At 50.2% G+C, this 26,987-nt stretch overlaps 1 protein-coding gene across 1 annotated transcript; it reads left to right on the top strand.

Moving 5' to 3' along the window:
- Positions 1–104: 104 nt before the first annotated feature.
- Positions 105–26,987, top strand: LOC123856973 (solute carrier family 22 member 20-like). Its single transcript, XM_045893318.3, is given in 11 exon segments — positions 105–1,539; positions 1,541–1,855; positions 1,947–2,050; positions 3,443–3,597; positions 6,443–6,611; positions 7,141–7,264; positions 8,376–8,491; positions 11,797–12,011; positions 14,023–14,131; positions 14,325–14,528; positions 24,862–26,987. Coding segments are annotated over 11 exon segments (1,872 nt in total). The 5' UTR covers positions 105–1,275; the 3' UTR covers positions 24,959–26,987.

The raw sequence follows: 26,987 nt of genomic DNA, 5'->3' as shown, positions 1-26,987 counted from the left end.
CTGTCTCTGGAGTGTATTTCTGCCCAAAGCTGCTGCTCAGGAAGGCATCAGCAAGCCTTGACCTGCAGGGACAGCCCAGGGCCTCACACCACCCCTGCCCTGCCCTCTGGCTCCTTCCCTGAGGCCCTGGGGACTCACCCTTGCTGGAGTCCTGGGTATCTAGGAAGTTGGGGAGGATGGGGCCCCAGCTGCAGGGACAAGATCATACTGCTGAGGACCCATTGACCCCGTTGGTCCTATATGCCCCCCTCACAGCCCCAGAGGCCTGACCCCTGCCCTCCACGTACACTCTGACCCGGGGAGGCGCCAGCTGAAACCCGAACTCCTACTGAGCGCAAACCTGACCCCCCAGGAAGCTCCCAGAACACAAGAGCCTCCTTCACCTAGACACCTGCAGCTTATGTGAGCTGCTCCAGCCCCCTGGGGTCCTGGCTTTACTTATCAGAGATAAGAGTGGGTTGAGGTGAGGGTAGAAGAGCTAGAACAATGGGAAGAGGAGGGGGATGGGCGAGCCACAAACTAGGGCAGCGTCTGCAGGGCAGAGGCTGAGGGAGCCAAGGTTGGGGATGGGGGCTGAAGAGAGAGCCCCAGGCGGCAGACTTCCCATACTGGACTCGCCACAGGCTGGCGCAGGGCCTGGACCCCCTGTCCTGAGCCTGCATTTTGCCCTCAGGCGTCCTAGACCAGGTCCTGGGCCTTGGTGTCCTGTTACTAAGGAGAGTGCCCATCACTTTCTGGGAGTCTAGGCTGGGGTGTGAGGGGGCCAGGTGGAGGGCTGGGAGGCAGGGGCATGGATGGGCCCCACCCTCGTAGTTCTCTGTATTGGGCTTTTGTTTGATGAGCAGGTTGGAATAATGGTCTGGATGATCTGGCGGCCCCATCCTCTCACAGACGCCCCCCCATCCCCCCACCCCCGCTGAGGCTGAGTGCCTGGGACGGAGGCAGGGAGACCTGGGCTTCCCCTTGGCTGCCCTGCTTGAGCATCTTTAAAGGACTCCACCCCACCCCACCCCAGTTTCTCCTGTGCAGCCTCTGACTTCTTGGTTCAGGCACAGGGACTGGGTGCCCTGTGCTGAGGCTGGATCGGGCTCTCGAAGATGCCTCACGATGGCCTCCCGAATAGAGGGGAGGGTGATGATGGCCTCGCCGTGACTGGGGGGGGTCCTGCTGGTGCAGGCAGGGCTCGGGCGGTTGGGCCTGTAGAACTGGGCGGTGCGCTGCAAGGCGGCACTCTGGGAACCCTGGTTTTCTAACTGGGAGGGGAGGTGGAGCGAAATGAGGAGCAAGGCCCTGGAGGGAGGGGGAGCCCTGCAGGCAGGGGGACAGGCGACGCCTCCTGTGAGGTGTAACCGGACCCCTCCGACCTGCCGGACGCAGGGTGTCTGCGGTCCTGACCCCAGGGCCTATTTCTCCACTTCCCAGGGCCCGGTCCTTCACATAAGGCCGCGGCAGGCTGGGCCATGGGCTGGGCCCGTGGCCATGGCCTTCACGGACCTGCTGGACAGCCCAGGTGGCGTGGGCCTTCTCCAGCTCGTCTGGCACGGCCCTGCTGCTGCTGCCCTGTACCCTGCTGGCCTGTCACAACTTCCTGCAGAACTTCACAGCCGCCATGCCCGGCCACCACTGCCGGGGCCCCGTCAACCACACTGTGGCCGCCACCAACCGCTTGGGGGGCTGGCGGAGGGCTACCGTACCCCTGGACCAGCTCGGGGCCCCCGAGCCATGCCGGCGCTTCACGGAGCCTCAGTGGGCCCTCCTGAGCCCCAACACGTCTGTCCACGGAGCGGCCACGGAGGGCTGCAAGGACGGCTGGGTCTATGACCGCAGCGTTTTCCCGTCCACCATCGTGATGGAGGTCAGCGGGGTGGGGGTGGGGGGCCGGGGTGGTGCTGGCGGGGGATGCTGCCCGAGGCCGAGGCTGGAGCGTGCCTCTCTCCCCCGTGCAGTGGGATCTGGTGTGTGAGGCCCGCCCCCTCCGCGACCTAGCTCAGTCCATCTACATGGCCGGGGTGCTGGTGGGCGCCGCCGTGTTCGGCAGCCTCGCGGACAGGTGAGTCTTGGGGGAGGAGGGTCCCAGCCACCTGAGCCTCTTCATTTATCTTACTTTATTGACGTTGATTTGTATAGAGATAATTCATTCGCAGGGTTCACCATTCCAGAAGGTGTGGGAGAGTCTGCAGGGAAGAGTCCCTTTCCCACTCCTGCCCCACTGCCCGGGGATTTCTAGAGGGCAGCCTGGTTTCTGTGTCTCTTACCAGAGGTTTTATGATTTTATGTCATCCAAGCCAACAGGGACATATGCTCTGTCCCACTTTTGTCTTACAAATGCTGGTACACCCGACGTGTGCTTCTGGACCTGGCTTTTACTTCCCTTCGAGGCCTCTGCATGTTCCTTTAGAAAGAGCTTTTTGGTCCTCCCTACCGTCCCTGCTGAATTCTACTGTTTGGGCGACCAGAACTGAGCAGAACGGCCCCTGAGTAGAGCCGGCAGCCCTTCTAGAGAGACCCCAGGAAACCCAACGTGGCGCTAGGCTCCAATGGAGTCGGCTCCACACCTCCTCTGTCCTATTTCCCCTGCCTTCCAGCTCGTCCTCCCCTTCTCCCTGCCCTCCTCCTCCCCTCCCTGCCAGTTCTGGGGGGCTCTCCAGCACCCTGGAGTGTGGACTGCCCCCCAACCCTGTGCTGCATGCCTCAGACCCCTCATGGGCAGCTCTGTCATGACCCTGGTCATACTGTGTCACAACCCAGCCTGGCCTTCCCGTGGACGAGCTTGTCTCTTATCCATGGTGTCGAGTTTGTCACCAGCCCCCAGTGCAGGACGGTTTCCTAGAGGCGGTCGAGGCATGTTTGTGTCAGAGAATGAATGAGTGAACAAATGAGTGGATCCCGGGATAGGCAGTGTGTGGCCCCTTTCCCGGCCTGCTGCCCTCCCAGCCACGCTAGGGCTCTGGCCCTGGACCCTCACAAATAGGGCAGTGCCGAGGCCAGACTGGGTTAACTCTGCTACCCGGAACCCTGACCTTCGACCCCTTTATGGTGTGGCAAGCCCCCCCCCCCAACCTCCCCAGCATGACCAGTTCAAATGAAGACTTGATGTTGGGGTCCTGCTCCCACTGGCCTGTGAGTCCTGGTGGGAGGCCTCCGTCCAGCCGGAAGTTCACTCAGGGGACCCTCTGACCACAAGCCCCGAAGATTAGGAGCTGGGTTGGGGGGCCAGAAATACTCGAGTGAAGGAACAAAAGAGAAAAGACGTCTCTTCGGGTCCGGTTTTCCCTCCCTGACCAACCGTGGCTGCCACTGCCTGGGTCCCAGCAGACGTGCCTGGTTCTGTTACGGGGGACTGGCCTGGGAGGCAGCTTCCTCTTGCCCTCCCTCGGCAACCCCCACAAGGGATGCAGCCGCTGCCTCCGGAAGCTAACCCCGTGCCCGGCGCCCGGCTCAGGTTGGGCCACAAGGGCCCTCTGGTCTGGTCGTACCTGCAGTTGGCAGTTTCGGGGGCGGCCACAGCCTACTTTGGCTCCTTCAGTGCCTACTGCGTGTTCCGGTTCCTGATGGGCATGACCTTCTCCGGCATCATCCTCAACTCCCTCTCCCTGGGTGAGTCCAGCCAAGGAGGGGCCTAGAGGGGAGGAGGGCTCGCGGAAGCGGGGATGGCGCCCTATTAGTGGATGTCCTACCTGTTGTGTGGTGCTGGGATTCTCGTCCAGTGACTTCCACTCAGAGCCCCCACCCCAGGGTTCTTGGGCGACCTGGGCTCTCAGCCATGGCCCTGCCGGCAATGAGTCGTGGACCCTGGGTTGGGATGTGCCCATCTGTATGCTGAGAGGGTTGGGTTATTTCCTGTGTGCGATGGTCCACAATAACCATTTAGCAAACTCCTACTGTTTGCCACGCCCCGTGTGGGCTCAGTGTGGGGACACAGAAGGGAGCTGAGACACAGTGGTCCCCGAGGCTGCAGGTATCCTAAGATTATGTAGCTCCAAAAAGGAGCAGGGCTCACCCGGGCTGCAAAGGTGGTGACTCCTTAGCACCATGGTGGAGACCTGGCCCCTTGGAAGCCAGGTGGGAATGTCCCCCACCCCCAAAGTGACAGGGTCAGTCCTCACTGGAGGCTGGTTTCAGGCAGCGGCTGGAAGCTCCAGCATGGAGCACTGGTAGGCAGTGGAAAGCTCACGGTGCACACAGGCCTGCCACTTGCTTGTGCTGAGGGCTTAGTTTGCACCTGGGACACTACCAGGCTCAGGGAGGGTCTGAGGGATCCAGAGACTGCTGCCAAAGATGGAATGGGTCTTTCTTTTCAGGGATGGGGAGGACACCTTAGGGCTAGAGAGCCAGGATGTACCAGGCTGGCACACCTGACAGCCCCCTCCCTGAATCAGGACACTGAAGCTTGTTGATCTCACGCACGATCCCGGCAAATCCCAGCCCACTCACCTCAGCCTCCAGGCTGGGCGTCCAGCCGCAACTCATGGGATCGGAAGGCAAGAACAGACGTGCACGGGCCATCTCGTGCTAGAGTTACCTCTATGACACTCACACCCCTACATACACACATACACTCCTACCTACAAACACCCCTGCGCACACCTACTACTAGAACTACTACTATGTACCAGATGCGGCTCTAAGCACCAGAGATGGAGTAATGCACAAAGCAGATCTCTGCTCCCATGGAGCCTGTGCTCTGCGGGGGAGGAAAGACAGCCACATGAATAGCGGATCATGTAGTATGTTGGACGGGGATAAATGCTGCAGAGGAAACTGAAGTCCAGAAAGGGGATAAGCAAGCAGGGATTGGGGGGTGCAGAGTGGCCAGGGGAAGTCCTCACTGAGCAGAGTTTGCTGGAGGGAGGGAGTGCGCCCCGCGGCTATCTGGGGGAAGAACACTCCAGGCAAAGGCCCTGATGGGGTGTGTGTTTCTAGTGGGCTCAAGAGGAAGGGGTTCATTTTTTTTTTTTAAGATTTTATTTATTTATTTGACCGGGGAAGGGGGGAGAGCGCACAATCAGGGGAGAGGCAGGCAGAGGGAGAAGCAGGCTCCCCACTGAGCAGGGAGCCCAATGCAGGACTCGATCCCAGGACCCTGGGATCATGACCTGAGCTGAAGGCTGACGCTTAACCGACTGAGCTACCCGGGCGTCCTGTGGAGGGGGTTCTTGTGGCTGGAGCAGAGCACAGGGTGGGAAGCGGGGAGGGGAGTGGTGACAGATGAGTTGGGGGTGCAGATCCTTAGCCCCTGTGACCGCTTACAGACTTTGGCTTTGACTCTGAGCAAGACAGGAGCTACTGGAGGATCCCAAGCTGAGGAGAGGCCTGACCTGATCTGACTTAGCATTTGCCAGGGTCCCTGTGGAGGCCGGTTCCGCGGCTCCTGCGGTCACCAGCCAGCTGCAGACTGGTTCGGGCCGGGGGTAGCAAGAAGAGGCAGGAAGGGCTCGACTGGGTTCTGCTGGTAGAAGCAGCAGGATTTGCTGATGGACTGGACACACGAGCTGGCTGCTCATGGGAAAGAAGTGTCCTCGTTAATGGCTACAGTTGCCTTTTAAGCTTGTGCATGATTTGGTTTTTTTGTTTTTAAGATTTTTTTATTTATTCATTTGAGACAGACAGATACAGAGAGAGAGCATGAGCAGGGGGAGAGGCAGAGGGAGAGGGAGAAGCAGACTCCCTGCCGAGCAAGGAGCCCAATGTGGGACTCGATCCCAGAACCCAGAGATCATGACCTGAGCCGAAGGCAGGCGCTCAACCATCTGAGCCACCCAGGCGCCCCAAGTGTGCATGATTTGTTAATCAGTCCCCCAAGCATGGACAGCTAGGTTGTTTCCAAGTTTTGCTATTTACAAAAAAAGTCTTGTAATTAAGAGCCATTGTATTTCCTTTCCTACCAACCATTTACATGTTTTGCCTGTTTTTTTGTGGGTTTTTTCTTTTTCTTTTCTTTTCTTTTTTTTTTTTTTTTTTTTTGCCTTTTGGTCATTTTCCTATAGATATGTAAGAATCCTTCCAATATTAGGGAAATTCACCCTTTCTCTATAATTTGAGTTGCAAATTTTTTGTTTGACTGTTTTCGCTGACATTATGACTTGACTTATGGTGTTTGCTTTTTTTATTGTTGTTAAAGCCAGTCAAGGTGTTCGTTCTTATATGCACTCTAATTTTTATAAAGTCAAGATTGTTGTTCTTCCCTTTTATTGCTTCTGAGTTTTGTGGCATTCTTAGAAAAGACTTTCCTGACTCTAAGATTGAAAAAAAAAGTTGCCATGATTTTTTTCTAACGTTCTTGTGGTTTTATTGGTTATATTTAGTTCTTTGGTGCACCTGTGGCTCAGGAAACCTCTGGAAAAATTTCAAGTGGCCACAGAGTCGCCATGAAAGGCACAGGTGGATTAGACAACCATGGGGGCTATGGGTCCTACTGATCCTGTCCTGATTCTCTCTGCAGTCGTGGAGTGGATGCCCACCCGGGGCCGGACCGTGGCGGGGGTCTTGCTGGGGTACTCCTTCACCCTGGGTCAGCTCATCCTGGCCGGAGTGGCATACCTGATCCGCCCCTGGCGGTGGTTGCAGTTTGCTATCTCTGTTCCTTTCCTCATCTTCTTCCTCTATTCTTGGTACGTCCCGACAGAGAGGGGGGTGGGTGGGTGCACCCATGTGACTGAGCCCCACCTGTGACAGTCTGGGGTTATGCAGTGACTGGGACTTGCTGGACATGGTGGGGACTCGAAAGAGGGTCGATGCTTGTGGGGACCATGGGCTCACGGGCACTGCCCATGGCTGTTGGGAAGCTCCCATAAAATCCCTCACATTAGTGTAGGGCCCCAGAACGTTCGAGTGGTTTTGCCTCATCAGTTCCTTTGCAACTCACAACAGGAGGGGAACTGAGGCACAGCCCAGGGAGGGCCCCTGTTATTCAAGCCACACAGCAGCGTCAGAACCAGATTCAAAACTGAATCTGTGAACGTTTCTAAGTGCCCTTTAGCAGTTCGCTGTCTGCTGTGCTTTGGGAAAGGGAAGCTGGCGTGTCGCCCCGTCTTCCCGAGTCTGCAGGCAGCAGGAAAGGGAAGGAGAGTGTACTTGGGTTTGGAGAATGGAAGGAGCTCTACTCACCCCTGCCATCCTTCATCCTCCTTTCGGTGCCAGGTGGCTGCCAGAGTCATCCCGGTGGCTCCTCCTCCATGGCAAGTCGCACCTAGCTGTGGAGAACCTGCGGAAGGTGGCCGTTATGAATGGGAGAACGGAGGAAGGGGAGAGGCTGACCACAGAGGTAGGCGGCATGGGTGGAAGAAAGGGGAGGGACCGTTTTTAGTCTGGCTGGTGGCCTTAAGATGTGCCAGGACTCAGTGGCTTGCCAGGAGCCACCCTCCACCCAGGGGAGGAGGCTGGGAATAGAGAGAGAAGGAAGAGTTCCGGTGAGGCGAAAAGGCGAATGGCTGTGTGATCTGAGAGCAACAATTTAACAGCTTTGTTCATCAGTCCACCCATCTATGCCATGGGGAAATAACCCCATTCACATTGACACCTCGCCGAAATTTAAATAAAACAAGAAAATAAAGTGAAAATATTAAAGTAGAAGTCATAAAATGAAATTATCAAAGAACCAATAATAAAAGTACCCTTAACGATGAATACCAGCATAAGATAATTACCATTTGTAAGATAGTTACCATTCATTATAAATACGTACGGTTTCTCAAGCCCCGTGTTGGCACTCTGCTAAGGGCTTTATGTACATAATCTCATTTAATGTGTTACTTTTGGGGGGCGCCTGGGTGGCTCAGTCGTTAAGCATCTGCCTTTGGTTCAGGTCATGATCCCAGGGTCCTGGGATCGAGCCCGGCATCGGGCTCCCTGCTCCGCCAGAGGCCTGCTTCTCCCTCTGCCACTCCCCCTGCTTGTGTTCCCTCTCTGGCTGTGTCTCTCTCTGTCAAATGAATAAATAAAATCTTAAAAAAAAAAAATGGTACTTTTGTGGTTGAGGAAACTGAAGTTTGAATGGGCCAGGTCATTTGCCTAAGAACACACAGTGGGAAGTGGCAGAACCACTCAGAACCCCTGCCTTTAACCACTGCCCAAGCCTATCTCAGAGTCTCTACCAGGGGTGAGGCGTGAGGGTCCCTCGAGAACCACAGGTGTCAATTTCAGCCTAATCAGCCCGCAGCTCAGGAGCCTTGGGACTCACATTGGAGCCTCTGCTTCATCCCGAAGCTCTGGAAACAATCTGTTGAGAGCCATCAGTCCCAGCATGCAGAGACTAGAACCAGCCACCTTGCTGGGGACCTCAACTTTGACCTTCCTCTCCACAGATAAAGGGACTCCTCGCAGGAAAATAGGGTCCCAGATCCTTCCCTTCTGCTGATCAAACTTCCCTTGTCCAGGTGGTGAGCTCCTACATCCAGAGTGAGATTGCAAATGTGCACACCTCCAACTCCATCTTGGACCTCTTCCGAACCCCGGCCATCCGAAAGGTCACGTGCTGTCTCATGGTGGTCTGGTAGGTGATATGCTTGCGCCTAAGTCTTTGACCTGAGACAGGGACACACCTTTTATCCCCACTTCCAAACTCTGTTCTCAAATGCATTGAGCAGGTGAGCCTTGTGAATTCAATTTTGTTCCCTACTCTTTGTCTAGGGTCCTTGGCCCTCTGCTTGGTGCTGAGATGTGGTCATAGATGAGACATCTGTGCCGACCTAGGGACCCCACATCTGGACAGTGGGTCTCACGTTGGTGGGGGCGATGCCCATTGGAATCACCCACGCAGCTTTTCCAAAATGTACCTTGTCCCATCCTGATAGGCCCTTGGGGCTCTGCAGGAGATTCTGGGAAGTGTCCCACCCTGGAGAAACACTTGTGGGTCAGAAAGGGACAGACAAGGAAACGATAATGTCTATGAGGTATGACAAGTGTCCCTATAACAATTCTCCTGATTGGGGCTGCCGAGGGCTTCATGCAGGAGACGGCATCCAGGTGGATTTTACAAAAATGGTTGTGGCGTTTGCCAGGGGACCAGGAAGGGATTCATAGCAGCTCACATAGATAAACATGAAGTGTAAAATGGCTAAAACCACAAGGGCAATCCATTCCCATTAGCACAGACTGGCAGCTGGCAAACCCTAAGGTAAGGAACTGATTTAGAAAGGGGGTAGGGAGCCATTTTAATTGTGCTTGACAGGATGTCCTAGATATGTAAAGGGTAAGGGTTGGTATTTGTGACGTAGGGAACACAGGCAATGAGTGATCTGTTCTCTGGAGGAGACCCAGCCGTTTTGTTTTGTGGTTACTGGCCAGGCTGTGGTGGAAGACCAGACTACCTGGGTGACCTTGAGCAAGTCAGCCAGCCTCCTGGTGCCCCAATTTCCAGCTTATATATCTACCCCTAAGGTCCTTTTGAGAACTAAATGTTTAGACATGTAACCCCCCACCTGGCCAGGGTAAGTGCTTGGATAGAGTCTATTCTCTGATTTAAGTTCAGAGCTGTGTTCCCTGAGCCCTGGAAATGTGGGATTGTCCACCACCCTGGACCTTTAGAGGGCTTCTGCCCTGGGCAGCCAGAGAGCTCCTCAGAACCCAAGTCAAGGAGGTGATGCTTTACCCCTGCTGGCCCACCCCTACTTCGCTGTCCTCTTCCCACTGGGAAGAAACATCATGAATTAAAAATTCCAGGGTTGAAAGTCCCCTCTTGGATCCTTCTGGAAAAAATAAGCTCAAGCCCATTTCTGTTCAAAGGAAGTAATTCAGGCAGCTAGTGACTGGGTCACCCAGATGGAGTTTCTGCCGGCAGGTGGGGAGATTTGGGAGGAAGAGGAAGGGTGAGGAACTGGTGGATTTTCACAAGCCTCTGTTGTAAATGCCTTCCGTGAACTTGGATTTCTTTTTCTCTACTGGTTTGTTGTTATTTTTTTCCCCCTAAATTACAAAAGCACTGCATACTCATTGGGAAAAAAAAAAAATGTTTTTCCAAACAACCCAGAAACATATAGGCAGGATATTGTATTGGTTGCGAGGCAGGACTCAACTGTAGTTTAATTTAAAAAAACAAGACAAGGGGCGCCTGCGTGGCTCAGTCCTTAAGCGTCTGCCTTCGGCTCAGGTCATGATCCCAGCGTCCTGGGACCGAGCCCCGCATCGGGCTCTCTGCTCGGCAGGAAACCTGCTTCTCCCTCTCACACTCCCCCTGCTTGTGTTCCCTCTCTCGCTGTCTCTCTCTCTTTCTGTCAAATAGATAAATAAAATCTTTAAAAATACATAAAAAATTAAAAATAAAAAAAAACAAGACGAAATAAAAGGCAGAACTCTGGAACCCGACTGCTGGGATTTGAATTCCAGCTCTGCCACTTATCTGCCACAGCTCTGTCTCCATGGTCTTGGGTGAGTTACTTAACCTCTCTGTGCCTCAGTTTCCCCGTCTGTAACATTGGTATGATAGTACCTACCACATAGGGCGGTTGTGAAGATTAGAAGCATTCATGTATGTGAAGCCGATAGAACAGTATCTGACACTTAGTAAACTCAAGATGCGTACCTGTTATCACTGGATGAGAGGAAAGCGAACGCTCCTTCTCCCACTCTGCTCCCCCCTACCCCCCAGCAGCAAGCCCTGCCAAGCATGAGTCTGTATCCTTCCAGACCTTTGTACACACAAGACACACACTTGTATTCTTACAAAAATGGGTTAATACCATACATATCTGCTACTTGCTTCTAATAACTTAACCATATCTGTAATTATCTTTACAGTGTTACATGAATCCAGACCTGTCTAGGGTCAATAAGAATTACTGTATCACCTTTCTAGAAGTGTCTTCTCTTTTTCTCCATCTCCCCTGACTCACATAGCTGGGGGTAGGTGGGAGGGATGGTAGGCGTTTCTCAGTAAGTGCTAAGGGGGCAGAGGCTGGGGTCTTACTTGGAGAGAGCCCCCTGCCAAATTCCATTTTTCCACTTCCCCTCCCCAAGATGTTCCAGAGCCTATGTCAACATATGGTCTCACAGGGAAACAAAACCAGTCCAACCTGCTGGGGTTCATGAGGGCCAGTCCCATGCTTTTATTGTTACGTGGGTAAATGACACATAAAAGAAAGTTCAACATCATACTTCTTCCTTCTGAAGGCTGAGTAGTTACCTGCAACCACCACATGCTCTTTATCCATCCATCCATCCATCCATCCATTGGTCGCAGCTTGGGGTTGCTTCCATCTTCCTGCTCTTGTGAATAATGCTGCTATGAACACGGATGTACAAATATCTCTTTGAGACACTGCCTCAGAGACATTTTAAATTTCTCTGGAGAACACCCCCCCCGCCCCGGTGTGGGAACTCCAGACCTTTGCCGTCAGATTGACCATAAACCCCCCTTGGCAGAAGCAGACATCTGTAGGTGTAGATTTCTCAGTAAACATTGAGAGACGCTGTGAGGGTCCAGTGGGGTCTTTGCCTGGTTGGAAGCCTCTCGTTTTCTCCTTCCAGCTTTTAGTTGTGAAGCTCAGACCAGCCACTGAAGGTGGAGGTGGAGGGGCTGGAGCAGTGCAGATAGGGGAAAACAGGAAAACACTCACACTCCAGAGCCCACGGACTTGACTTGGGGAGCAGGTGGTTAAGCAGGGACATGGAGGGAGGAGCCTGGGCTCTAAGACCCAAGTCAGAGACTTGGATTTGGTGAAGGGGAAAGGGGGGTGGGTTAAATTCAGGGGATTTAACGCCCTGACAATGGCATCCTGTGTCATTCATCCTGTGTACCATTCCCTGGGTCCAGAACAGTGAACCCTGGCCATAGCAGGACCATTCTGCTGCCTCTACCAGGTTCTCCAACTCCATGGCTTACTACGGGCTGGCCATGGACCTGCAGAAATTTGGACTCAGTGTATACCTGGTGCAGATCCTGTTCGGAGTCATAGACATCCCGGCCATGCTAGTGGCCACCACCACCATGATATACGTGGGCCGCCGGGCCACCGTGGCCTCCTTCCTCATCCTGGCTGGGCTCATGGTGATCGTGAACATGTTTGTGCCAGAAGGTGAGCCATGTGCTTCTGCCATGACCGCCTAGGAGCCTCTGGGGTCTGGGGTCTGGGGTCTGGTGGGCAATGACTACAGCAAAGGAACAGGCTGAGGGATGTTCTTCTGGATCTGGAGAGGAAGTGACTGTCCATTAGCAGAGTTTTTACTACGCACTCAGCACCATGGCGGAGAATTGGCAAAGACCCCAAAGCACTTACCATCTTGTCAGGGAGATCAGGTTGATGACCTTTGAAATTCCCAATGCCCAGGGGCTCCAGGCCAATGTCAGCAATGTCAAGGAATGGGACCCAACTGTAGGTATTTAAAGAACAGTCCAGTGATTCCAGCAAGAAGCCGGGGTTGAGTTTCAGAGTCCTAGAGCTTGTGTGAAGCCAAGGGCACATGGCCTTGGGCAGCTTGTCTGATTTCTCCGGGCTTTATCGCCTTCCTGTAAAATGGATAGATTATTTCTATTGGTATTTTGACATATTTTCTTCCAGTCTTTTTTCCTTTTTGTAGATTTTGTATTTGACATAATTGAGATAATATTATATATGTACATATATATAAAAATGGGATTATATATGTATATATGTGTTATCTTATTTATACATTTAAGATATATCCTATTTCACTATATGTTATAACATAAATATGCTTTTTCATGTTATTTATTTATTTTTATTGTTATTATTTTTAAAGATTTTATTCATTCACTTGAGTGAGAGAATGGGAATGCATAGCAGGGGAGGGGCAGAGAGGGGGGGAGAAAGAGACTCCCTGCTGAGTGGGGTCGACCCCAGGACCCTGAGATCATGACCTGAGCTGAAGTTAGACGCTCAACCAACTGAGCTACCCAGGATCCCCTATTTACTATTATTTTTTAAGTAGGCTCCAGGCCTAGCATGGAGTCCAACATGGGACTTGAACTCAGGACCCTGAGATCAAGACTTGAGTTGAGACCAAGAGTTGGATGCTCAATGGCCTGTGCCACCAGGCACCCCAATATGCTCCATGACCCTAATTTTGTTCATACAAATGTTCATACAAATGTTCCATGACCCTAATTTTGTATTACTATGTTATAATTCATCCAGATTGGTGTCTCACAACTCTTGCTGCACATTGGAATCTCCTAGGGACCTTTATTTTTTTGGTTTTTTTTGTTTTTTTGTTTTGTTTTTTTAGGATTTTATTTATTTATTCATGAGAGACAGAGAAAGAGGCAGAGGGAGAAGCAGGCTCCCAAGGAGCAGGGAGCCCGACACGGGACTCGATCCCAGGACCCTGGGATCATGACTGAGCCGAAGGCAGATGCTTAACCATCTGAGCCACCCAGGCGCCCTCTCCTAGGGACCTTTAAAGAAATACCCAAACTTGAGGCTATCCCCAAGAGGTTTTAATATAACGGAGAGGGGGTAGAGCCCAGATGTGGGTGTTTTATAAATCTCGCCTCCTGGATCCAGTGTGCAGTCAGAGGACGTACCATAATTTCCTTGACCATTGCTTCGATGTTGGGCATGTGCGTTGGGGTTTTACTATTCATAACCAGTAGCAATGATGGTAACAGCAAACACTGAGTGAGCACTGAGCCCTTTGCACTCATGACGTCACGGAACCTTATGAGCACCCTGCAAAGCAGGTGCTGGTGTTTTCCTCATTTTACAGTTGAGGACAGGGAGGCTCAGAGAGGTTAAGTGACAGTGACCGAATGGGGATTTGCACCCAGGCCTAACTCCAAAGTTTGTCCTGCCTCGGGAACGGGAAAAGGAGGCAGAAGTGAGAGAAGTGCAGTGCGGGGTGTTCTGGGGCCTAAGTGGGAACATGAGGTCGTGGGAATCCCAAGCCCCTCCACCCAGTGCTCTGCCTACCCCCTCCCTTTTTGGGCTCTGAGCCTCAGCCTCTGCCTCTTCCCCAGATCCCATCCCCTCCTGAGCACCTCTGCTCCCACCACACTCCTCTGCCTGCCTGGTCCCCCCTGGGGCTCTGAGCTCCCCCTAACCCCCGGCTCTGCTTACCCCTCTGCAGATATGCAGACCCTGTGCACGGCCCAGGCAGCACTGGGCAAAGGCTGCTTGGCCAGCTCCTTCATCTGTGTGTACCTGTTCACCGGAGAGCTGTACCCCACAGAGATCAGGTGGGTGCATGGGGGGACGCAGAGCAGCACCTGCCCCAACCTGGGAGGCCCTGGAGTTCCAGGATGACACCTGCTGAGCTTGCTGAAGCAGGACCCCTTCTCCTTTCTGTCTGCCCCCTGACACCCAGGGCCTGGCACCCCCAGTCCTCTAGGCAGCCTGGGCCATGGCCACTGACCAGTCCGCACTTTTTAGGCAGATGGGGATGGGCTTTGCCTCGGTCAATGCCCGCTTTGGGGGTCTGGTTGCGCCCCTGGTCACCACACTCGGGGAGTTCAGCGCCATCCTGCCCCCCATGGGCTTTGGGGCCACTTCGATCCTGGCTGGGCTGGCTGGCTGCTTCCTGGCTGAGACCAGCAACGCGCCCCTGGTGGAGACCATCGAGGCCATGGAGAGGAGGTAAGGAGCCTCTGGGCATGGTGGGGGGGATGGGGGGGGATGGCCAAACAGGCTGCAGGTGAAATAACTCAGGGTCTTCCCACTGCTCTTCCAATGTCATGGCTGGTGGGTGGGAGCCGTGTTGGGAAGACCAGCCTTGCCTACCCACCTTTGTCTAAGAGGCTTGGCTTTCATCAAGGACAGACCCAACAATGAATGGTGAAATAGAACGAAGAATAAACTGGAGACCAGGCAAAACAGGAACATGAGCTGAGGTCAAGCCTGGCAGAGAAGTGGGGATAACGGTTTGTGGGGAAGAGAGGTGCCATGTTCTGAAGCAAAGACAGGCCCGTGTGGCTGCCATGGTGGCCTTCAGATTTGGCCCAGAGCTTCCTGGCAACAGAAAGGGAGACCCGGTTACGGACTTCCGTCATATTGTCCAAGAGAAAAGGGGCTACCAGTTCTCTGGGAAAAGTGAAACTTTCCTCAACAATTAGCACTAGAAGAAATTTCTCTCATGGATCTCCTTAGGGAGGTCACTGAGTAAGGTGATGTCCTTGATGATGTTTCTAAAAGTGCCAGGTGGACTTGTTGCATTTCTCAGCAACAGTGGGGCCACTGAAGACCCTTGGTTGTGGGGAATGGGGCCAGGGAAGGGAACAGGGCCCAAGTCTGTAGCTTTCTCTGAGTCCAGCTTGATTCCACAGCTGGAACCATCTCTCCAGAGACCTGTGAGGTGGACTGTGTTTGAAATCCTTAAAATAATCCCCCATGAGCATCCTACATCTAACCTGAGCCGTGGACTAAGGCTGGACTCACATAGATCAAGGACAGGACACTTGCCTTTGGCAAGTCCTGTCAATTCTGCCTCCAAAATATATTTAGAATCTGTCCCTCTCTGTCACCCCTGTGACCATCCCCCTCTGAGTCTGGACAGCTCTAAAAGCCTCGTATCTTCCCCTGTCCCTTCCACTTTATTCTTTATACAGCAACTAGTGTGAAAGGCTTGCCATGTAAGAAATCACATCACTCTTCCTTGTAACCCTTCCCTGGCACCCTTTTATGTTGAAGATAAAATATGAAATCTCACAAGCTCCCAGGATCTGGCTCCTGCCAACACCAAGGCTGCTCTTTCTGTCTGGAATGTTCTTCTCTTTGCTCTCTGCCTGTTTAATTCCCATTCATGCCACAGGTATAGGTCTAGACACCCCAGATGCTGGGTTAGTATTTGTCAATAACCCAATCCAGAGCCTGTTTACAGGTGCTCTGAGATGTTGCCTGAGGGACCCAAGTACATGAAGAGACAACTGGAGGAGTGGCCCCCCCAATATTACTGTAATGGTTCTGGCCTGGGCATTTTTATTTATTTATTCATTTAAATATTTTATTTATTTTTTTGACAGAGAGAGAGATAGCGAGAGTAGGAACACAAGCGGGGGAGTGGGAGAGGGAGAAGCAGGCTTCCCACAAAGCAGGGAGCCCGATGCGGGGCTCGATCCCAGGACCCTGGGATCCTGACCTGAGCCGAAGGCAGATGCTTAATGACTGAGCCACCACGCGCCCCTGGCCTGGGCATTTTTAAAGTCACATTTTGCTTACCCTAGCTGTAGAAAAACCCAGCAATGCCAAATGAAATTCGAGTTTTGGGTAACAGAGCTTCGTTTGATCCTGCCAGGAACATTTATTATAAAGCTACTGTATGTTGTTACAGATGTGAACCAATTACATGATGGAGGCCATTTACTAAAAATAATTATTTAATTTAATTTAATTTAATTTAATTTAATTTATTGAGAGAGAGAGAAAGTGCATGGGGAGAGGGAGAGAGAGAATCTCAAGCAGACTCCACGCCCAGCACAGAGCCAGACATGGGGCTCGATCCTACAACTTTGAGATCATGACCTGAGCCGAAATCAAGAGTCCAATGCTTAACCAACTGAGCCACCCAGGCGCCCCTAAAATTAATTTTATTTTTTAAATTGTTGAGGGGCACCTGGGTGGCTCGGTCAGTTAAGTGTCTGCCTTCCGCCCAAGTTCATGATCCCAGGGTCCTGGGGTCAAGTCCCACATCCGGCTCCCTACTCAGCGGGGAGCCTGCTTCTCCCTCTGCCTGCTGCTCCCCCTGCTGTGCTCTCTCTCTCTGTCAAATAAGTAAATAAAATCTTTAAAATAAAATAAAATAAAATAGTTGGGAACAAGCCATTCTTTCCCACAACAATTTGCTGATTGGATCTGACCTAGCTGGTCCTGTCAGGAGTCCATTCATCCCAGGGAGTGTGGAAGAGCTTGCACACCCTGGGAAACTAACCAATATCCAAAATGCAGGAAGCTCTCCGAAGCTGCACAATGTTGCAGAGTAGTCCCAGATTTTGCATTGCTTTTATCGTTTATTTTTTAAATTATGTATGTGTGAGGGCATCTGCCTCCGTGTCTGTGTGTTGAGTGTGGTCTGGGGCAATCTCAAACTTACACTCTTTGTCTGAACCCTGGGAGAGAAAGTTGTTGAGACATCTCTGCCAAATATTCTGACGTGTAATTCTCTCCAACAAGGATGTTCTGTTACACAACCTCAGTAGAACCATCACAGTTAGAAAGCTAATATTGATATATGATTTCCATTTAATCCTCTGGCCTCATTCAAGTTCTGCCAGTCTTTCCCACCCCCACCCCTGCCCCACCACCAACATCCCATAAAGCAAGAGGATCCGGTTCAGAATCACAAGTGGCATTTAGATGTTGCATTTCGTTCAGGCTGGACTAGATCCTCGGGTGTTCTCAGACTCTCTTGACTCCAACAGTTATACAAGGTTTTATAACAGCAAGGACAGGGATGAGTCCACAGAGCACACTTATATAAGGCTTTCAGGAGATGAAGGATGCAATACAGTTAGGAGGAAGAAAATGCAGGCAATCATCAGGAAGGCCCAGGGCACCCAGGTGCACTGCCTGGGGGTCCTCTCTGCCCTCTCTTTGGTCTCTCTCAGAGGCTGTCAGCATGAAAGGGAGATACCTCAATCTTGGGGAAGCCTAGGCACACGTCTGCCAAGGGGTTTTTTTTTTGGTATCCCGTTGGTCACAGCTAAAATCGGTTTGTAGAGCCAGGTAAACCAATTGCAGACCATAAATCCATAATTTTTTTTTTTTTAAGATTTTATTTATTTATTTGACAGAGAGAGACACAGCGAGAGAGAGAACACAAGCAGGGGGAGTGGGAGAGGGAGAAACAGGCTTCCAGCCGAGCGGGGAGCCCGATGAGGGGCTCGAACCCAGGACCCCGGGATCATGACCTGAGCCGAAGGCAGACGCTTAATGACTGAGCCACCCAGGCACCCCAATCCATAATTTTCAACAAACAATATTAGACAAGCTGGGAGAGGCTGTCTCCAGAGGGAGAGTCACACTTTGACAGCCCATGAAAAATTACTGGCTAGTCCATATCATCCTTGCTGTGGTTGATGGGCAGTGTCTTGGCTCCAGATGTCTTTGAAGATGCACGCGGAGCTGCCACAGACTAGCTGTGAGCTAACAATGACCTTGACTGTTTGAAGATGGAGACCAGTTATTCTGTAGATTTCTCCCTGGTTTGGGGTTTTCTGATGTTACAGGTTGTAGCTCACGCATCTCTGGCAATGTTATCACAAATGTGAGGCCTGATTCTGCTCGTTGTATCCCATCAGCTGGTGCACGATTTTGGTTTGTCCTGTGATTGGTGATGTTCCCCTTGATCCCTTAATTAAGGAGGTACCTGCCAGGCCCTCTGCACTGTAAAGTTAATTCTTTTCCCCTTTGTAATTAACAAGGCTTTTGTGGTGAAGTACTTTATACTATGTAAGTATTCCATTCCTGATCAAACTTTCAATTTATTATGTATGTATTTGTATCATTATGGATTTATAAATCCTTATTTTTTTTAAAGATTATTTATTTTTATTTATTTATTCATTCGAGACACAGAGATACAGAGAGAGAGAGAGAGAACATGAGCAAAGGGAGAAGCAGAGGGAGGGGGAGAAGCAGGCACCCCGCTGAGCAGGGAGCCCGATGTGGGGCTCGATCCCAGGACCCTGGGATCATGACCTGAGCCGAAGGCAGACGCTTAACCCTCTGAGCCACCCAGGCGCCCCAATCCTTATTTTTCAATGTATTATACCCTGTTTATTTTGATGCTCAATTTGTCCTAAATTTGGGCAGTATGAACCTTTTGACTTCTGTGTTCTTTCAAAATTCTTTAAGCATGTCGTTTCCTGGATAGCCTAGGAAATGAGTTTCCCCATAACTGTCTTGGCAGCAACCATTTCTCTGAGTGTCTTAGCTCATTTTAGTAGAGAATGGTATTTAGAAGCCAAGATCCTTGGCGCACCTGGGTGGCTCAGTCGATTAAGCATCTGCCTCTTGATTTTGGCTCAGGTCATGGTCTCAGGGTTGTGAGATTGGCCCCCCATTGGGCTCAGCAGAGAGTCTGCTTGAGATTCTCTCTCTCCCTCTGCCTCTCCCCCACCTCTCTCTCTCTCTCTCTCTAAAATAAATAAATAAATCTTAAAAAAAAAAAAAGCCAAGATCCAGGTGTGAGGGGCTCATTATTATGGGGTTTTTCTGCTCTCAAGCCTCCCAGCGAACAGAGGTAGGGAATATATGAATATACATATAGGTACAGAGACCCGTACATCTTTTTTCTGTATCTGTAGATCATACTGAAAACCATGAGTCACACCATTACCTCCAACACCACCCACCACCAGGTTTATATCAGTTTGCTCCCTTTTCATATTTTTTTTTAAAAGATTTTATTTATTTATTCACGAGAGACAGAGACAGAGAGAGAGAGAAGCAGAGGGAGAAACAGGCTCCCAAGGAGCAGGGAGCCCAATGTGGGACTCGATCCCAGGACCTTGGGATCATGACCTGAGACGAAGGCAGACACTTAACCATCTGAGCCACCCAGGCGCCCTCCCTTTTCATATTTAACTCCCTTCTCTGACAATGAGAAATCTGCCTTCCCTCAGCCTTAACGTATTTGCCTATTTGATCAATCCCCCGGCATGTAACTCATCCTCTCCTTCACAGACCCCTCCACACCCCACCTAGGCTCCAAAACCCCATGCCGGGACAGCCCTCCATGTCAACACCTACCTTGCTCTGCCCCACGTAATGGCTTTAAGATCAGTTGTTCAGGGGCGCCTGGGTGGCTCAGTTGGTTAAGCGACTGCCTTCGGCTCAGATCATGATCCTGGAGTCCCGGGATCGAGTCCCGCATCGGGCTCCCTGCTCGGCAGGGAGTCTGCTTCTCCCTCTGACCCTCCCCCCCTCCTGCTCTCTCTCTCTCAAATAAATAAATAAATAAATCTTTAAAAAAAAAAAAAGATCAGTTGTTCAGGAAGAGAAGGGAAGAAAAGTTTTCCATATATTTTTGATGACACAGGTTGTCATTCTCATAAACAGATAAAGGACAATCCCGCTGACCTCCCCACTCCTCCAACCTCACACTCCTCTAGATTCCCCCTTGAGATTATAGCAAGTATAACCATGCCAAAAGTAGACTAGCCACACTCAAAACCAGTTTGCATCTCAAATAAACTTTTGTGTAAGAAGTTTAAACTTGTGACCTATTGAGGAAATGGTCATGATGCTTTTTTAGCAAATAGAATGGGCTAACATCTTGGGAAACAAAACCTGCTCTTGGGGAGGCACCAGGAGGAGCTTGTCCAGATGGAGCCCGCCATGAGTGAGCTGATAAACGTAGTGGACAGTGGTCAAGGAGCTGTGGCAGAGCTCTGGAGGCCAAGGATTTTACCTGGTGTTTAATTTAGCCTTTTCGAAATCTAATCTGTGTATTAAATCTAATCTATGTATTATTATTCATTGAGTTCCTATGATGGGTCAGACACAGGGCTAAGTATGGGGTGCAGGAGGAACAAGACAGGTGTGATCTCTGCCCTCCTGGAGGTTACAGAGGAAGAGAGACACAGAGAGAACAAAGACACAGAAATAAATGTGCAATTAAGAGAGACTAACTGGGGCGCCTGGGTGGCTCGGTTGGTTAGGCGACTGCTTTCGGCTCAGGTCATGATCCTGGAGTCCCGGGATTGAGTCCCGCATCGGGCTCCCTGCTCGGCAGGGAGCCTGCTTCTCCCTCTGACCCTCCCCCCTCTCATGTGCTCTCTGTCTCTCTCATTCTCTCTGTCTCAAATAAATAAATAAAATCTTAAAAAAAAAAAAGAGAGAGACTAACTGAGTGACTGAGGATGCCTCTAGACTTAATGAAGGAGAAGGAATTAGCCAGGCTGAGAAGGGGGACAAGTGTGTCCCTGGAAAAGAGAACAGCTTATGCAAGGCCCCCTGAAGTCCCACGGAGCTGGCAGGAGCTGATGGCCAGGTGTGAACCTGAAAGATGAGCCTAGAGAGAGGCAGGGGCAGCCCTCGAGACCACTCTGAGAACTTAGGCTTTTAAGTTAATAGAGAAACCACTGCAGGACTTGGAGGAAGGGATTGATGTGGTCTGATTTTTAAAGACCCTTTCTGTCTCCTTTGCATTAGTAAGTCTCAGCCTAAATGGGCCCTTGGGTCTAGGAATTTAGAGCAGTTGCTTTAGAACAGTTTCTCAACCGTTTTTCATTATCACCCCTCCCACCCCCACTGTGGGGACATTTCTAGATATACATTTGTTTCCCTAATCACACCTCCACCCTGCCAATAACAATTGTATCTGTTCACGTACTTTGGCCCTTTGGATGGCCACAAACCATTGTAGTATCTCAGATTTTTCATCCCCCCCCACTCCAAGAACCAGTTTTCGCCCCCTGAGGGCCATATCACCCCTGTGAAGAATGAGTATTCTTCAGCAATGATTACCTGTTCCAACAGCCATAGGATCTCCTGCAGTTAAGATTTTTAGAGCCCCTGAGGGGCTTATAATCAGATACACATTTAATATGCTCCTGCATGATTCTCGAGTGTTCTGGTCCATGGGCTTCTTCAATAACCTGTCTGGGGTTCTTCTTGACAATTCCCTTCCAACCAAATATGAGACAGAAAAGACTCAACTTGTTTTGGTTTGGTAGGCAGTGGTGATGTTGGGGAACGGGAGGCAAGAAACGGCCTCTCTCATGAGTCAGTCAAGTGGAGTTTTCAACATCTGAACAATAAGAATTCAAGAACTGCTCAGCCCATTTCATTTTTCTCCATTTCTAATCTCATCATATAATTATGAGTGCTAGTCCCAGGCCTTGGGTGTCAAGGATTAAGATGAGAAGAAAATGGCTCTTTCGAAGGTTCACGTTACCCATCTCCAAGATGGCTACAAGCCAAGAGGGATTAGGGGTAACACACCTACCACCGGCTCCTAGGTTACATAAAGATATAAGGGTACTTCCTCATATTTATTTCACAGGCTGACGAAAATCCAGTTGTTAATAAGTTATTTGTATGTAAATTGCTCCCATCCTTCATTAATCACAAGACCAGATAATGTTTCTCCAGAATGGTCTGTATGCCTGGCGGGGGGCCAGGTCAGCCTCCATGACCCAGTTGGGCTTATGCCCCAGTTTGTTGGAGCAATATAGCAAAAGAAGAGTTGACTAACCCTGCTCAAAAAATCCTTTCCTGTAAGATTATAACATTCACAGAGGAAATGCTGATAGAAAATAAACAGAGGAAAGGTATTCACGTCAGTCACAATCAAAGAAATGTAAGCTAAAACAAAAAAGAGGTCGTTGCTAAATATCCAATAAGGAAAACAGTTAAAACATAGTCATAGTCAATGATGAAGTATGGACAGGAAGGAGGAAACTCCTGCAACTTTCTGGAAGTTTCTTTAGCACTACCGATCATGAGATGGAAAAATTTTCATATTCTTCTAAGTAGCAACAACATTTCCATATCTGCCCTATGCAAATAAACTGAAATGTGGACAAAGTTTATTTACAAGGATATTCATCACCATGCTTAATATGCCTGGAAAAAAACGTAAACTCTCCAAATCTTCAACAATTTGAATAAATTATGATTACTGTGCAATAGTAAAAAGTTATGCTGATGAAGACTTTTAAGGGCATGGGTAATGTTTATATTATACTGTTAAATAGTATATTAAAATTAATTATGATATTTCCTAATTATGTCGAGAAATGGAGACTCGAGGGGCGCCTGGCCAGCTCGGTCAGTGGAGCATGCAACTCTTGATCTTGAGGTCATGAGTTTAAGCCCCACATTGGGTGTGGAGATTACTTAAATAAATAAATAAAAATAAACTAAAAAAAAGAAATAGAGACTTGAAAGAGAGAAAGAAATATGTTAAGATGGTGAGAGTGGTCACCTCATAGTTAGGAGTGACATTTAATTTTTTTCCTGGCTACTTCACATTTTAAAAATTATCTCCAGGGATGCCTGGCTGGCTCAGTCAGAAGAACATGCAACTCGATCTTGGGGTCCTGAGTTCGAGCCCCTTACTGGATAGAGATTAGTTAAATAAATAAAACTTAAAAAATTTTTTAATATAAAAATTATCTCCAAATTGTCTATATTGAGCAGGCTTTCTTTGGTAACAAAGGAGGAGAGGCACAAAGGAAAGCAATTATAAGAATTCAATTACGGGGCGTCTGGGTGGTTCAGTTGGTTAAGCAACTGCCTTCAGCTCAGGTCATGGTCCCAGAGTCCTGGGATCGAGTCCCACATCGGGCTCCAGGCTCAGCGGGGAGCCTGCTTCTCCCTCTGACCCTCTCTCCTCTCATGCTGTTTCTCTCTCTCTCTTTCTCAAATAAATAAATAAATAAAATCTTAAAAAAAAATTCAATTACATAATTTCCCAGACACAGGGGAGACCCTCTCAAGGCCCAGAAGCTAGGGAAGTGTCTGGGAAGATGCTGGTGCTCCTAAAAGCCTGCCAAGATGGCGGAAGGACCCATGAGAGGCAGCAGGGCCTGGACAAAGTTGCGAGGTTCCAACCGGTGACCTTCCATGGAGTTCTTCCCACTGGTAGTGGGGGCTTAGAGAGGTGAGGGGTGGGGGATGTGGTTCAGCCTTTCAGCAAGAGGTCTGGCGCTCACCAAGGCCAAAGCCCAAGCCATTGGTCAGCTGGGACCTCCTGCCACCCTCTCACCCATGGCAAACCCCAGTTCATGGCTGACCCCAGGACGTTTTTAATGCTTATTGTATTATATTTCAGACATTAAAAAAAGAAGACCATGGATTTCAGGTCACCCAACATGCTGCCTCTGGTCATCTTTGCTCATATGATGAATTTTAAAAATGGTGTTGAGCAAGCCTAACCATTGTAGTGGTTGAATCTGGAGGATGTCTGCCTCTGGGTTTTTAGGAATCATCTTTGGAAGGGATGGGGAATCCATGGACGGGAGCTGGGGAGGAACAGGCAGGCGGGACAGGCTCCTGTCCCTTAGCCCCCACCCCTCAGGCACACAACAGGTAAAGCCAATAAGCTGAATGGACCCAAAGGACAGAGTCAGAAAGACTATACAAGGCTTCAAGTGCAGAAAAAAGAGACATGGAGGACAGTAGAGCGAGAAGAAAGAAATGTCTCTTTGTGATTATGTGAAGAAATAATCACACACAAAAATGGCTTAAACCGTTGGACTAAAAGGTTAGAAATAAGAGTTACAAGGTAAGGATGAAAACTCTGATAAGACATTTGGAACATTGGAAAACGTTCTCAAACCAGAGCCAGTGAAAAGTAGACCAGAGAAATGGACGAGAGGTGTAAATGATGAAAACGAGAAAAAAAAGAAAACTAACATAATTACGTAGAACAAACCATTCTTGGTCTGCACAATTCCAGGATAAAATAAAAGAGACCAGAACACAAATTATTTCAAAGATAGAGGGATACAAGCGAAAAAGGCAAAGCTGCACCTGTTCAAAGGACAGAAAGCCCCACGGGGCAGCCCCCACGCTGTTTGGGAGGCTATTCCAGATGACTTCCCTGCCATCTCCCAGCCCCTGACTCTCCTCCCTGCTCCAGCCTGGCTGATTCTCTACCTGGGGCAGAGCGAGAAGGGCCCTGGCAGTGCCTAGTCCCCCAGAGTCTCTGCAGGTGCCCCTGGTCCGCAGGGGAGCCAGGCCCAGCCCCAGCAAGTTCAGTGAACCGGGTGCCCCATTCACCAGCTGGGTGACCTTGGGTGCGTGTCTGGCCTCAGGTCCTCATTGGAAAACTTTTTGACCTTGCAGTCTTTCCCTGGGGTGCCCCCACGAGAACTAGAGGAAGGGCCACTGTGGCTTCTACCACCCTTGGGGGCTTTGGGCTAGTAGAGACATGTGTTGAATGCTGTGCATACAGCACCTGCTTCTCACCATGTCCTTTCTGCCTTTCCGTCTTATTTTTCCATTTGCCTTTTCATTTCAACAGAGTCAAAGGAGGTCTTTCCAAGAAGGATGTGGAAGAGAAGAGGGAAGAAATTTCTCTCCAGCAGCTGGGAGCTTCTCCCCTCAAAGAAATCATCTAAGCTGCCACAAGCCTGGTGCTTGCTGGCAGCCCCTCATCTGGTCTCCAGACACCCCTGGGGCTTTTCCTGACACTGATGGGGGTGAGGTTGGCCAAGGGCCGTGGTGGCTCTGGGGGTCCAGGCCAAAGAGCTGCTCACAAGCCAGGGCTGTGGTTGCTGGAAGGAAACTGCCACCAGCAGCCAATTGGCATCACAAACATGGAGAAAGTCAAGAGGAACCAGGGACCCTCCATGTCCAGGGACCAAAGGAGGAACTGTTTTCCTTTCCCATCCCCATACCTGTCCCCTTAAAACCTCTGTTCATTCTTGTTCTACCTCCAAACATTGTGTCTTTGCAAGGTTAAAGTGGCTGACATTTGTGCCCCTTGGCTGTCCCTGGGACAGCCCCACCCAGCTTGTCCTTGAGAACTCATTCTGCTCCACACCTTCGGCATTTACTCTGTCTTGCCGTATATACAATTAAAGTTCTCTTCCCCTGGTTGTGTATGACTTACCTTCTCAACTAGCAAATGTGGCATTTGCACATGGCACGTGCTTAGTGAGTAGTTGGTGAATATGTGATGAGCCAGACTCAGGCACTGGATAGAGACCTCTACCCCTCACCGGCATTCCTGGCAATACCACCTTGCAGAAACAGGATGTGGCGTGGTTCTCCAAACGTCTCACAGAGAGACGAATTCCTGGTATCCCTCTGACCTCAGATCCATTTCCAGTCCAGATGTTGGACAGGTGCCTGCACCCCTGGCCTTGCCCTTCAGTGTAATTCAGATTGGATCCATGAGGGATTCAAATCCTGGCTCTCTGAGTAGTCTTGAGCACATTTCCCTGTCTGATCCCTTCCTCCTGGAATTGCCAGAGAATCCATGAGATCAGGGCTCCACCCCTAAAGCTCAAGAAAAAAGCGCAATCTGGGGAAAAAGTAAAAATATCACAGTTTGGGCAGGAACCACTGCAACATGTCCTTTTGCCAACATCATCTTTCAGCAGCTTACCGCTTGGAACAGAGCTTGAATGCGAATCCTCCAAAAAGCTGTCCCAAGGCATGAGCCTTGATGCACTAAACCCTCAGTCCCTCCCATAGATTTAACCGCTCATTCGGCGATCCTTTGTGTGTTTCCTTTCTTGTTTGAGTTGTTCTCAACCCACAGCCCTCAGCAGATCAGTAAATTTGAAAGGCGTCCTTTAAGATTCACCTTGGGAGTCACCTCCTCCAGGCAGCAGCATTCCCTGACCTCCCCTGCCTGCCTCTGGGCTCTCGTGAGTCCCTCCTCACATTCTCCCTGCTGTGCTGTGATGGGTTCATTACATGCTGATCTATCATAGTGGCTCCTTGAAGACAGGTAGGTCATCTTTGTGTGTATCTACCACGGTCCACCTCACAGTAGGTACTCAGTTCGTGTTGCTGGAGTGGATGAAATAGTCATGAGGATTAAAAAACAAAACAAAACAAAAACACGTGACCTGTCACTGCTGGACTCTGAGGGAGGAGGCAGTAAAACAAGATTTTGTACATGTTTTATTAAAAAAACAGAATTTGGGGGCACCTAGGTGGCTCAGTCGGTTAAGTGTCTGTCTTGGGCTCGGGTCGGGATCCCAGGGTCCTGGGCTCGAGTCCTGCATTGGGCTCCCTGCTCCGCGGGGAGCCTACTTCTCCCTCTCCCACTGTCTCTCCCCCTGCTCGTGCTCTCTCTCTCTCTCTCTCTGACAAATAAAGAAAATCCTTAAAAAAAATAAACTTTTGAGAGAATACAACATGCCAGGGAGATTACTGAGGTTATTATAAACAATGTCTGGACCACGCTTCAGAGCCATAGTCCCCAGGATCCAAAACAATCGAAATCAAATGAGTCAAAGACCCCTTTGAAGGAGTCACCTTTTTAAGCCAAGCCACTCGCTCAATGTAATTATGTAATTGTACGTAATTATGTACAATTGAGTTTATGTAATTGGGTTTCAACTTCCCCAGAAGTGTTAATCCAGGCATAGCAGGTGGTGGTGGCCACAACACAGCTTGCTCAACTAAGAGATA

This window comes from Mirounga angustirostris, unplaced genomic scaffold (genome assembly GCF_029215605.1).
Source record: "Mirounga angustirostris isolate CCGP_5_RB_7025 unplaced genomic scaffold, mMirAng1.0.hap1 SCAF_13, whole genome shotgun sequence".
In the NCBI taxonomy this organism is placed as follows: domain Eukaryota; kingdom Metazoa; phylum Chordata; class Mammalia; order Carnivora; family Phocidae; genus Mirounga; species Mirounga angustirostris.
This window is presented reverse-complemented; position numbering and strand designations above follow the sequence as displayed.